Source organism: Nanorana parkeri, unplaced genomic scaffold, assembly GCF_000935625.1.
Source record: "Nanorana parkeri isolate BGI_ZX_2015 unplaced genomic scaffold, ASM93562v1 scaffold191, whole genome shotgun sequence".
In the NCBI taxonomy this organism is placed as follows: domain Eukaryota; kingdom Metazoa; phylum Chordata; class Amphibia; order Anura; family Dicroglossidae; genus Nanorana; species Nanorana parkeri.
In genome coordinates, this window is record NW_017306459.1 from 468,710 (window position 1) to 483,240 (window position 14,531).

Genomic DNA, 14,531 nt, shown 5'->3' on the forward strand with positions numbered 1-14,531 from the left:
ACAATGATTGGATTCCTGTATCTTTCTGCTGCAGCCGAACTGTTCTGTTATGTGTTCTGAATTCTAACGTATACTTATGCATGTATAGGTATGAGCTTGTATCTACAAATAACTATCTGTGAATTTTAGAAAACTAGGAAAAGAGCAGCAATTCTGCCTTATTATTCAGCTCTCCCTCTATCTCACCGCCCTCCTTCCACAAAGCTTTAGCGCATGGATTTTCTCATCAAATGTGTAGTCTGTTTCATCTTTACCTGAAGGTGAATCTGACTGCTCATCGGACACCTTTAAAGGCGTCAGGACGACACGAGGGACAGTCTTGTTTACCATCATAGAGACCCCATTTCTTCTTTTCTGCTGCTGCCTCAAAGCCTAAACAAAGGAAAGAATACAGTGTTAGGTTTACCAGCAACACCAGCCGGCACAATATCAAAACAAGCATTCAATCACCAGCACATTAGCTGTATTCACAGCGTACAGTCTCTGTCTGCTTTACAGGTGCCAGTCCTCATAAACGATACCCTGATCGCCCCTAGACAAAGCAAAACGAAAACTTGGACTTCTAAACACAATCAGACGGCACCTAACTGCATTACTGTCACAGCTCATCACAACAAAGGCATCTGTAGCTGACTGTACTACCTCCAGATCACCACACCATGATTTTCAAGTCAAATACACAGCGTTAAGTGTTTAAAAAAAAAAAATCAGGCTGGAGAACAGTTTGTGTATGGCTGCACATCTCTCGCAGGTGCTTCTGCTTCGCTATCCTGCTCAGTCAATCAAGTTAAACAGAGAGAGTGTCATCAGTATGTACAGCATGTAAGGACTACAGTATTGATGCACTTGCTCAGCCGTGTGGAGTGCTGCACAAAAATCACTGAACAAGGCAGGAATCGTTTATTCCAGAGAAGGAATCGCTCCCAGCCTTGGAATACTTGCAGCTCTTGCAGGGCTTCTGTCTGCGTTTGCTTTGGGGATTAACCTTCAAGCTACCAACAGGAGATTAAAAAATCCAGCCATTCGAAAGAGGGAAAAAAAAAAAAGACAGATCCTGGTCACCGACAACGCACGAAATTGCTACAGATGAGCTAATGTTTTCTAAAGATCTGTTCATTATCCATAACAGGCCAAGAGCTCAATTGCTCTTTGTTTGTGTGTTTCTAAGGATACAATTGTAAAAGATTTACAAGTTCAAGGCAATGTATGACAAGTCGGTTAATTTTTGTTTGTATTTTCCCCCGGCAAGCTGTTTTTAACTGAAAAGAGCAAATCAACAAAAGATGAACACATCAGCAAATAAACTGACAGGACGATCGCAGCATGGAAAGAAATATTGAAATGACACAACGGACTGCTCAAGTGTGTAACGTTATAAAACCATCAACACATAACAGCGCATTTTACGCATAGTTATGCGCATTAACTCTGCTACTCATGTTTTTCAAAATTACCCAACTGTTACCGATATAATCCATGCTTACAAGACGAATTATTCATGCCCTTCAATAGCAGCCCTTTATAAAATAGACATTCATTGCTGCTTCCATTCCTTCTCAATGTGGGAGGGGAACACAGGCCAATAACAGTGTATTATGAAACCTTGGGGGTGGTTCAAAAAGCAGGGGGAAAAAGCCAAACTAAATATGCTTCAATGAAAGGATACAAAACAAAAAGTTTAGCCTCGACGACAATACATTCACAATCAGAGCTCAGATCCAATTGTCCAAAATGTCTCACGGAAAAAGACACAGAAGAAGTAAAAGCCCCAGGCAGTATTCCTACAGACTATGCACCAAGATAATGGGGGAAGGGAAGTTTGATTCCATCAGTTAGCCTTTCTTAATTATGACCAAAGCGGCAGCATATGCTAATCTGTCAACTTCCTCTTCATTTCTTTCAAATACAACAATTTAATAAAAATCACAATGTTGTCTTTCTCTAAGTACATCTTATTCATCAATGTAGAACCAAGCACGGAATAACAGAAAAACTAGAAAGAAATCCAGAAATAAACATTATTGATTATATTGTTTATCACTGTCTGATGTATGTAGATCTTCTCATATGACATCTATAGAAATGGGCTACTTTGTTCATGTTCAGTATTTATCGGCTTGCATGGTGCTCTCTTCTAGGAAAATAATTATTATAACTGAAGAATTTCATGTTCCATTTGTAATGTCTAATATTGTTGATAAAAGGTTTATATTAGGATGGAAAGAAAAAGAAAAAAAAAAAAGGAAAGAAACAGGGAAAGCAAATGAGAGTATGAAAAGGGCTTAGGGAGTGTTACACAAAATAACAGGGAAAAGACAAACAAGGGAGGAAGATACCAATTCAGCACTGCTGGTGGCATGTTGGTGAATACAGATATCAATTATTTTGGGTAGATGTGGTAGAACATTAAAGAATAAATATTTATTTTTAAATTAACCATTGCAGTAGGGCTACCCTCACACTACATAGGTTAAGTACTTGTTTTGGTCTAGGGGTGACAAGAAACTAGATATACTCACCGGATTCGTGGTCCCGTGGCAGTCAGCGCTCACCTCTTTCCCACTCTGCCGCTGATGTGGTAGATCCCTAATGGGCATGCGTTAGACGCAATGACACCGTGGGTCCATAGACCACCAGAGCCCGGGAGAGAAGATGCTGCGGGGACCAGTCTAGCAGCCAAGTGGGATCAAGGATCAGATGAGTATACTTATTTATTTTTGCCCCTAGACCAAAACGTACTTAAACCTTGCATTTTTGTTAATAGACCTAAATCCTAACTGGATGAGTTAATTTGCCAAAGCACTGTGTAGCATCAACGTCCTATCTACACAAACTCAAGTGGCAGCTGCATGTCAATTCTTAGATTTACATCTAGCTAAACTTAGAGGAATGTAATTGAATAAAAAACAGGCAGTAATACCCTTCTTTTCTATCCTGAGTATCCAGCAATATATTTAAATAGATTCTATTGTAAGCAATATCATCTCAGGTGTCTTTTCTATTACAATGTTTGAAACCTCTGATATGGCTGTTCGTACCTTCCCTTAGAATGGTGAAATAATTTTACAGCTCTACCATATGTTCTACTTCCATCTGACAACTCCAACAAATGTTGGAAGCATCTGGTATACTTTCACAATAACCAGGGTCTTATATCATCTAGATACACATTAATAACAGATTTATCCTCTTCTGCACGAGGAGATTGGGTACCTGTGGGGGTTAACAGGCAGAATGTTGTCCAATGGCCTGATGTCATTCATAATTTTGTGCCAATTAGGAGTAAAGAACGGCTCATTGGACCTTATTTAAAAGGGAATGTGGGCAGAACAATTATATAATGGCAATTGTGTCAATGAAAGAAATGTACCTCTCAGAAATGGACTACAATAAATGGGAGGGTTGATCCAATCAATCCTTATCTTTGTTTTGTCAAGCTATCACATTTGATAAAGATTGTTTGAAAAAATTGAACCCGGGAATGATAATTTATCATTAGATGTGTGGCCTATATCAGACAAACGCTAGTAACCTGTTAGAAATTTTCATGTAATGGAAAACAAGAAAAAAAAAGTCTTAATATGCATTAGATAGGACTCATCCTATACAGTTTCTAATTCAGCTATATCATTTAGGCCTACACGGGATAACCAGCCAAACATAACAGTGACAGCAAGCTGCAGCGTCAGAGCTGCATCCATTTTCCTTCAGTCACGGTGCAGAAGAAGCCAATAACGCCGGCAAAGATACAAATGAAACTAAAGATTTAAAACATATACATCACTGAATGAAACATCTGCAAATGATATGCAGGTAAAAGTAAATATACCACCATAACATTTTTTTCAACTGCAGTTTAGAAGAAATCCGGTCAACGCTGAAAACCTTTCATTTTTTTTTTTCCAATGAAGTTTCAAATTTCTTAACTCTAGATGAGTTTCTCCATGAGACTGGGAAGCAAACTGCCTAAGGTGAAACTGACACCCTGCAAGTACAGGGAAGAGCTATGATAATATTCACAGTGCTGTAGCCTACAGATTTCTATTTAACTGGAGTCAACTCAGTAAATAATTAATTCTTACTAGATGCCAAGGTTACAGTATTTTATTACTGGTATTTATATAGTGCCGACAATTTACACAGCGCTTTACATAGTTATATGTTCACATCAGTCCCTGCACTCAAAAAGTTTACAATCTAAGGTCCTTATCTCACATGCATACATACAGGGCCGATATAGACAGGAGCCAATTAACCTTCCAGCATGTCTTTGGAGTGTGGGAGGAAACCGGAGAACCCGGAGGAAACCCACGCAAGCACACAGAGAACATGCAAACTCCTTGCATATAGTTATAACATTAAGCAGCATATTTATGAAGAAGTGAATGTGAAGTTCACCAAAAATTCACTGCCGCTGAATCACTAATTTAAAAACACATGCGCTAGGTAGTTTCACCTGCAGTAAATGTTTGGTGAATGCCACTGCTTTATAAATATACCTATATTGGGTGGGTTTTGTCCAATTCATATAAAATCATATTTGGACAATGTTTATCATCTATGACCAAGCTGACTGATCAAATCATTTGAAATATGACAATGACACGCTTTAATCAGTACTTTATGATACTGCAGGATTGTGCTTCAATGGATGGGAGGTGTCGTCTCTATAACATGTCACAGCAAATTTGGCTTTACAAGCCTTTCACGCTCTTCACTGGGACCCGAGTGTGTACATGGCTTAATCAATGCTTAACTGCCAGAGCTGGGAGTACATAAAAACAATACACTTCTATTTTGTACTCTGCAATAAAAGATGTCCTTTCAATTAGCTGTCGGACCTCTCAAAAAAGCACAAGGTTTACACTGCCTAGCGCCCTATACAAGATGTTTTTGCTCATATAATAAATGATCTAAGGATTCAGGCTCTTGGCTACCAGACAGCATGCGGCTCTTCTCATAATCTTTGCTTGCTTTATCTCAATTACGCTAAAAAAATAAAAAATAAACTGCAGATCAAATAGTTTTAGATATAATCATCAGTCATGTGACAACACAGATTCACATTTCCTAAAATACATATATATATTATGAGCTATCCTCTGTAATTCATTATGTCAGACGAGGTGTCTATTGTCTGCAATGAAATGCTGAACACTACCTGGCCAACGTATGCAGTGTTGAGAAGTCAATTACGTCTACTCAGTAAAATTATTTTACACTCAAATTGTACTAGTTTGATTTGTAATATTTCCAGAAATAACTACAACCCTTTCACTGAAAAACACTGTTGATAGGGTCCCAATACTCTTAACTTTGCACATGTGGACAAATTCAACCATTACAACAATAGTGTGTGCACTCCTGATTGTCAACATGTCTTAGCCAAGAAGGTCTGAAACAAGACAACGGGGAAACAAAACCAGCATGATATTTCCTTTCTGTCTTTCGCATGTGAATGGTTATGTTATGCTGGGATGTACTTATGCTGGGACACAGTAAGGCTGATTTACTAAAGGAGTAGAGAATGTTCAGACAAACTGAATCAATCTGATCGGGTCAAATAAATAGCTGTTTTTCATCTTCTCTGTACATGATTGGATACTTGAAGTGAATATTTACTCAGCTTATTATGTTAACATTCTCATCTAATTTAGTAAATCAGCCTCAGTATGTCTTCCACTGACTCCAAATGGTCTAGGACTGATACACACAACAAATTATTGCACAGGTCAGTTTTGGCTGTCCAACATGCGGCTTGCAGTCCTAAATAAGGGCACACTATCATTTTATAGGGTCTCAAGCATGCCAGAAAATAATACTCATTTGATAACATTTTTAAGAATCAGCACTTATTTTACAACCATTAAACATGTTAAACCTTTGGTTGAAATTTCTGGAAATGGTACACAGACACTTAACACAGTAAAGGATGAGCGTGGCATGTAGAATAACATCTGATTTGCATATGAAAGCCTTCCTAATACGAGTGGACAATATTTTAAAAGGTTATAATCGGAGAACTAAATCATTCTGCCATTAGAAACATTTTCCAAAGACCTATATTTTTGTAAGCATTTTTATTTTTGGCCAGTGTGCACTTCGTATTCCAGTAAACAAGAATCTTGACAAACATCTATCTCACACTTTCTGCCAGCGCAAGACAGAAAAAACATGGTTTACATAATGTGTTAGAGAAGCTTAATTTCACATTCTATGTATTCATTTTGTTGTCAGAAATCAAAATGTTTCTGTTCATTCTAGCAATGTAAAAAAAAAATGGTACATGGCCTTACAATATATTACTTGCTTAGGTGTTGGGCCAGTACTGCAAGATTTCGATCAACTGGAACTCAGTGTATGCAATGACAGCTTTGGGAGTCGGACTGAGACATTTATTTACTGATCATCAGTTTGAATTTGCAGCGCTACCTTTGAACACCCCTCCAGCAAGCTGACCACTTGCAGAGCTGCACACAATGATACCTTATTTCTTATTAGTGGATTGTGCAAGCAAGACAGATCTTGGCAATGTTAATTTTAGACAATACCAGTTGTAGGGTGTTATAATCAGTAATGTACATGGTGAACAGCTTGTACTCCAAATATAGCTAGACTGAATCACATAGCAAGGAAGCAAAGAACACAAACATGGGCATTACATATAACTTAATTAGCATTTATGCTTAATTAGCAGCATTTCAAACTGTCAAAAATGGTTACATCCGTATTAAAAGTCCAGGTTCACATAACTGGACATACAAAAGCAAACTAAGGCAAGTCTTTGAAAGCATAACATCAGATTCAAAATAGTCCATTAGCCCCAGGGGTGGGTCTTAACCCCCAGAGTCAGAGCGGACACTCACGGAAGGAGAGCACCCAGGTTCAAACCCAACACTTGCAAGCTGGAATGAGGGAGATTGCAAGTCAAACAAATTTTTGGAGAATGTATCTGAGACAGTCAATATCCAGCGACAAGGGGAGTTAACTGTGCATAGCCCTGCTGCCAGCATACAACAGGGCTATGATACAGTTGTGCCAGAAGGAGCATAGTGGCTAAGAACCCTTACCTGTAGTGGGTACAAAAGGTGCTTAGTAGTAGTGAGGGAGTATTACAAACAAGCAAGACCTGACCTGTTATACTGTGGGGTCAGGACATCTGTTGGGTGTTTCATTTGACATTTATCAAGATACTTTTATAGAGGATATGTGCTTTAAGTTAAAAGGTGGAAATACACATAGTATACGTTAACATTCAAGTTTCTCCCAAACACCTTGTAAGACTATTGATATACATTAGAGTGCTGCAATTTTGTCCACTATTATAGGATTGTATGACTATACCTAAAAGTCCAAGTGATTAGCATTATTGAGAAGTACATTTGATGTAAAAAAAAAAATAGTGGAGAGTTACATAGACAAGCGAGTGCCAGCCTTCATAATGGTCTTTGTGTACAACAGGTCTTGTGTGTTTGTGTGTGTGTATGTATAAAATCTCTCTCTCTCTCTCTCTCTCTCTCTCTCTATATATATATATATATTTATTTATTTATTTATTAAGTGAATGCAGAAAACTGATTTAATTGAAACAAGTGGAAAGACAGTTAAAATGCCTTTAAGCTGTAAACAGTGAGTCATTTACTAGTACTTAGAGAGATGTACTGAACCATCTAGTGAAAAAGATGCGTAATGTTTAATAAAATAAAGATTTTCACTCACTTGTTTGCATGCCATCCATGCACAATGGGAGGGTTATTTAAGAGATTTTTTTTTTTTTTTTTTTACAGATGTACCATTTGTTTTTTTTGTATTGATATTTTTGTAAAGACATCATTTCAAGTTTTTTTTTTTTGTATGCAATGATAACCTCTTTTTTGTTACTACTATTCCAAAATGTCAATTTAATGTCCCCAGAAAATAAAAAAAACAGCATGAAAGATAACCTTTGAAATTTCACACAATACTGATCAAAGACAAAGAGCCACGGCAAAGCAACGGGAACTCGACCATTCTGCAATACGACTAAAAGCTCAAAGTAGCTTGGGAAATTCTTCTATGCTAAATAAAAAATGGAAACACAGTGATACATCCTTTGATATTAAATCAATGCAAAAAACGTACCGCTGATAGTTTGCATTCATTTCATAGCATCATGAAATAGGGCTACAAATTCAATCATGATTCTGTTATTATTTGTACTGCCACAGCTTCATTTTTATTGCACATTTCTATAAACCCTGAACCAATTATATCCAGAGCAGAAAAGTAAATTACAGGGGAATCTATCACAGGGAAATTATCAGCGCACAGCACGGCAGCAGTTTGTGAAAAGCCAACGTCCATTTAAAAGACAAATGATTACATATTACGGGGCAGAACATAAACATATAATAGGACTCTTTTATAGGTTCAGTTCAAGGTCTACATAATCAAATAATTTCAACAGGTGAATTAACAAGGTACTTACAAAAATATTCTGAAAAAAAAAAGAGGACTGTATTCACATTTCAGCAGCATCTAAACAAGGTCTCAAGCCAAAATCAACTGTGGATTCCCTTCACATGGTCAACCATTCTAAAAAGCATTCACATGAACATACACTTCAGGATTACTTGGTACATCTGAACATACACATATAAATGAACGAAGCAGTAAAGAGAGCGCGTTTGACCTGATACTACTGGCACAAACATAGGCTAGACAATCATGATTGGACAAGATTTTTTAAAAAGCAATATTTTACCCAAAAGATCAGGTAGATAAAGAAGTCTTGCTTGTGCCCAGGACATAAGAACTTCTCCTAATCCAGACCAAAATAGAGGGTCAGGTGAAAATCATCTCATGGCTATGTCAAGGTTTAAAGTAGAACTCTGCTCAGTACTCATTGCATGACATAAGGCCAATCTTCCACATTAGCATGTCATAGCTGAATAAGCCAAACAAGACCTAAAACTCTGACTCTATGATCAGAAACTTAAGCTATGTTACTCTATATAAGCTGTGCAGGCAACTGGCATGATGAAGTTGAGAAGGTGAAACTAACAGTATACAGAGACATATTTACATTCCTAATCTCCAATTAAACAACTTAGTTTCCCTACAAGTATTTCGGCCCCTCTAACCATGTGTGAGCCATCCATTGCTCATGACCATATTGTACCTCATCCATTCAATAGTGTATTGTGTATTATGTCTGGATCTCTTACTGCCTCCTATCCCAATCGGTTTTCCATCATTGTTGAGTCCTAAATCCTGAAAGATTCATTACTGAAAGAAATGACTGATCTTTATAAATTATGAAATAAACAGAATATTTTAAATAATATTCTAAATAATATTCTAAATAATAAAACACATGAAAATGGCAAGGAGAAAAATGATGGGATCCTTAACCTAATATTTTATTATGTAACCTTTAGAGGCAATCACTACAAACAAGCAATTTCTGTAGCTCTCAAAATAATTTTTGCACTTCCCAACAGGTAGTTTGGCCCACTCTTCAGCAAACTACTCTAGCTGTTTTAGGTTTGAAGGGTGCCTTCCCCTTCTCTCTTGCATGTTTCAGTTCTTTCTATAGATTTGATAGGATTTGAATTAGGGTTAATTGAAGGCCCCTTCAGAATAGTCCAATGTTCTGTTCTTTGTGCTTTTAGCTGTGTGTTTTGGATCATTATCCTGTTGGAGAACCCCTTGACCTGCAACTGAGACTGAGCCCTCTGGGCGGTACATTTTGCTATTACATTACACTAGGCCAGGGGTGAGCAACCTTGGCTCTCCAGCTGTGCTGAAACTACAAATCCCAACATGCTTCTGCCTCTGGGAGTCATGCCTGTGGCTTGCAATGCCTTATGGGATTTGTAGTTTCAGTACAGCTGGAGAGCCAAGGTTGCCTACCCCTGCACTAGGCGTTACATTTCGCTCTAGAATTCCTTGGTAGTTGTAAGATTTCATTGTGCCATGCGCAGATTCAAGCCTGATGCAGCAAAGCAGCCACAAAACATAACCAAGTGTCTTTTATGTTTCACAGTAGGTACTGTCTCCTTTTCTTTGAAAGCTTAATTTTTCATTTGTGAGCATATAGTTAATGTGAGTTGCCAAGAACCTTCAGTTGTGTTTCAGCTGTCCAAAGGACATTCTCCCAGAAACTTTGTGGTTTGTCAATATGCTTTTTTTTAAATTCCAGTATGTTTTTCTTTCAATAGTGGAGCCATCCTTTGTGCCGACTGTGGCTCAAAATGTGACAAATGGTGCAATAAGACATTAATGTATCTCGATCTTGGAGTTTAGCTTGTATCCCAAGTTTTCCTTGGCTCTTTGTCTATCATTCATCCTATACTTCTGCTCACTCTGAGGTTGATTTTCCTCATGTGGCCATATCCAGGGAGGTTTGCTACACGGACTGGAAAGTTCTTAATATTTGCAACTGTAGTCACAGGAACTTCAAGCTACTAAGAGATTGTCTTATAGGCTTTACCATTAACATGCTGGTCTATCATATCATATCTATTACTGGCTGTAATCCTTTAATAGGAAATAATAAATATGTAGAAGTGTTCAGAAATATGGTAATACAGGATATAGAGACATTGCACCCTAAACCTAGACGGACACCGTTTCATATCACTAGAGGGATCAAGTCACTAAGTAGTGATCTGTTGCTGCAAAGAGAGGCTGCAGTTCTGTTCCAGCCTCTGTACTCAGGAGGTGCTGAGATGGCACTCATAATTTTACTACATTCCCAATGTAAACAGAATGTGGAAGCATTTAGTCTACATGAGCTTCTACGCTGTGCTCATTTTGAGCGAGCTGTAGAAGTATTGGAAGCCCAGGAGCTGATCCTTTCAGCTCCTGGCCCTAGTGCTTGACCTTAGCTGTCAAAAGGAATAGCCTCTAAAAAAAGGTTAAAATTCAAGTGCATAAAGCTACAATAAAGGGTATTGCAAAGATGTATTCCATCTAGTGTCTTTATAACATCTCCAAAGAATATTTGTATTGTATTAATTTAGAATTTATGTCTGGACAAAGAATAAATCCTGGTAAAAAAAAAAAACTGTTGATATTCATGTGTTCCAAACTTACTGCTGACAAAATCTGTACTGAATTGCATTCTAAACATTGCTGTCAGCCCTGCCTGCTGGACTACAGAACTAATACATCCTCTGCCTCTCTCTACATGCATATATTGATTTCCTTCTCAGTAAAACAATGCTGCTACTTCACTTCCAGCCTGCTAGCACACTATGTGTAGGGAAAGGACTTTTGGGAGTTGTAGTCTTGGAGTGTGCTTAATTTGCTGAATTTACCTCCCAAACAGCTGCCCCTGCCAATTTTACAAGCCTGGTGATGTCCCAGGGAATAATAAAAGTTGCTTTTTACTACAGGAACAAGGTAAAAGAAATAAATAATGCAGAGACATGTTTCAGAGTGGGGAGGGAGAGTCTGGACAAAATGTCTGGACATATATTTTAAAACAAGTGGGGAAAAGAAAAATGGAGGAGCTGCACATTGCTAACAGATTACAGCTGTCAGTTCAAAGCAAATGTTATTTATGGTTGAATCATTATTTATTAAAAGTTTTTATGCAAAACTAAACAAATGTTATTTATACACTAAGCCTACTGCAATTATCCCTTAATTTTTGGTAAGGAGATTACCATCGACAAAGGCACACCATCCTGATATGCAATATGCGGAGGACACCGGTATAATATGGCCTGTTCAAACTTTCTATTCCATTTTTAAGATCAAATCATCAAGCAATCGAAGACATAAAAAATTATAATTATATTGGTACATTTTTGCTTATTAAAGAGTTGTGGTGGTGGTTGGCGGTGTTCTGCATACTGGATAGGTGCAATCTATTATAAAATTAGTTTGGTCATTAAAAATAAATCCAGTTTATACCATGATGTTTTCAAGCAGTCACAAAACAGTCATATTGTTTGTTTATTGAATTAAACTATACATTTATAAAAATAGATTATACACTAGGGACATTTATTTGATTGTCTGTAGCCCTGGGGCTAACCATTCTGGAGCTTGACAACTGCTTACTCCTAATTTGATGAACAGCATGATCATATCTAACCGGTAATTCAACCTCTTTGACTAGCCAACCTGGTTTGCCAGTCTTAGTTGAAGGAATTGTCTACCTTAATCCGTCCAGTCTGATTTCAGTCACTCTGGGCTTGAATCTAACAGATGCACCTTTCGATGACCAGCATTTTAATTCATCCATTTTTTTCATTTCAGTTGGCATCAGCATTTTTTTTTGTATACAGGTGGAATCATTGTTATAATAAAATGAATTAAAAGTAAAGTAAAATTGAAAAAACTGGAAACAAAAATGATGGCAATCTTGTAGAAACCTATGAGATTTGTCCTCTCCGTTTAATCGGGGTAATTCCATTTTCATCTCCTTGCAGCTGATCAAAACCACCTATTATTATTATACAGGATTTAAATAGCGCCAACAGTTTGCGCAGCGCTTTACAATATAAGGAAGACATTACAATCACAATACAATTCAAGACAATTGAAGATCTCGCTCTAAGGTGTGAGGTTATTCCATACAACAGAAAGCTGACACTAGACAAGCATAGTAGCAAAATAAATATATCTAAAACAAAATGGCAGTTTTTACAGGTACAATAAAAACCCCATCCAATGTGACAAATAATAAAGCAGTGTCAAATAATGACATGCCTAGAGATACTATTCTTTCTGAGGAGTTTATTTCGCATTTCTAAAAATCTGCTCTCATATTTCAAGTCATAAAAAGCATAAATGACTTTGGCTTGTCACTTCTCCGCCATACCAATTCTTTGACAGTATTTCATATGACATATGAAGTCAAAGAAGCAGGAATTTGCTCTCAGTCACCATCTCTGAGTGCTTACATTAAATGTGCTAGAAGAACACACATTGTTCTACAAAGTCTGTAGCTTCTGAGCAATTGCACAGCAGGGCCACTAGCAGCTATGCCTCAATTACACTATTAAGTGCAGCCGAAACAAAATATATGGGCCAGTTAAAGGGAAAATATAGGACATTTTCAGTGAGTACACGTATGGAAATGTTATTATAAAGTTTATCTGAATGTAATTGACAAGTTTTTACTTTTTTATATAAAGATTTGATGGTTCTTTCTTTAGCAGCTATCACTATATAACAAAAGTTCTATCAGCACCCATACTGAACAACTGCTGAAATACAAACCAGTAACAGGACAATTTAACTTTTAGTAGTCTCAATCAATCTCCTAAAAGGTTATTCAACTTGTTCCTGACACTAGAAGGAAGATAATCTATTCCCCAGACAGCCAGAACACATGCTTTATGCCAGTAAAGTTGGCCTTACACTGGAAGATTTTTGTACAAACGTTCATACAAAAAATCTTGTCAGAACATTCAATGATGCCATCAGAGAATTGTCAAATGCTGTTAGACGTTTTGTTTATTTTAACACTCCATTTTGGAATGAAAGGAGTTTCATGAACGAAAACCACATTCACTGTTAGAATTAATTTGTCACTACGGTGGAAATTGATAGTTGATTTGACCCCATTAATTATTAGAAAATTGAACGAACATTCCGGAAATTAATTCGTTTTGAATGACATTTTCCTGCTCTATGGCCAGATTAAGATCACTTAACCAGTTGACATCCGCGGTGTTAAACCCCCTTCCCATCCAGGCCATTTTTCAGTATTCTACCGCAGTACCGCTGCGGTACTTTGACTGACATTTATTCCGTCATGCAGCGCTGTACTGAAATGAATTTTATACCCTTTTTTGGGGACAGATAGAGCTTTCTTTTGGTGGTATTAATTTCTTTGGTGGAAATTAATTCTTTTTGAATGACATTTTCCTGCTCTATGGCCAGATTAAGATCACTTAACCAGTTGACATCCGCGGTGTATAGAAAAAATGCCGTCTGGGGACGGCAACCCGCAATGATGCAGTGCCGTCCGTCCATTTTTTTACAACGGGCGGACGGCAAGAGGTTAAAGTATATCTAAAGCCAAATCATTTTTTCCCCATTTTGGATAGAGTAGGTAAAAAACAGATCTAGAAAAGATTGTCACCAGCACACCAAAAGTTTTGAAGCAAAAAGTCCTTTATTGACAAATCGCCATCCAATACAAGCGCTTTCGGGGTCTCAGCAGTACCCCTTTCAGGCTTCATCAGGCATCATTCTGAGCCTGATGAAGGGGTACTGCTGAGACTGGTGTGCTGGTGACAATCCTTTCTAGATCTGCATTGTTCACGGGGCCGCCCGTGGTCACTACAAGCACCCACCTGCTTGGCAGGTTTACTACTATTCCGGTAAGGAGTGCAGCTGGTTCTTGACTACATGATATACCAGCGTAGGCGCGAGAGGCTTAACCGACGTGGGCGTGGCGTAAGCAGCGGGCGTGAGCGGCGAGCGGGAAATTTGAATTTTAGCCGACGAATCGACGATGGAAAACGTTGACATGGTCGATTTTAATCGACTTAATCGAATAATTGTTGCAGCTCTACTTCTAACAT

General features: G+C 37.8%; 1 protein-coding gene across 1 annotated transcript in view; it reads right to left on the bottom strand.

Annotated features, from left to right (window-relative positions):
- The window catches only part of ASXL3 (additional sex combs like 3, transcriptional regulator), a 109,736-nt gene that overhangs the window by 25,020 nt on the left and 70,185 nt on the right, over positions 1 to 14,531 (bottom strand). Inside the window, exon 7 of the mRNA XM_018555322.1 lies at positions 255 to 372. Coding sequence (XP_018410824.1) covers positions 255 to 372 — 118 coding nt within the window. The remainder of the gene's footprint in view (positions 1 to 254; positions 373 to 14,531) is intronic.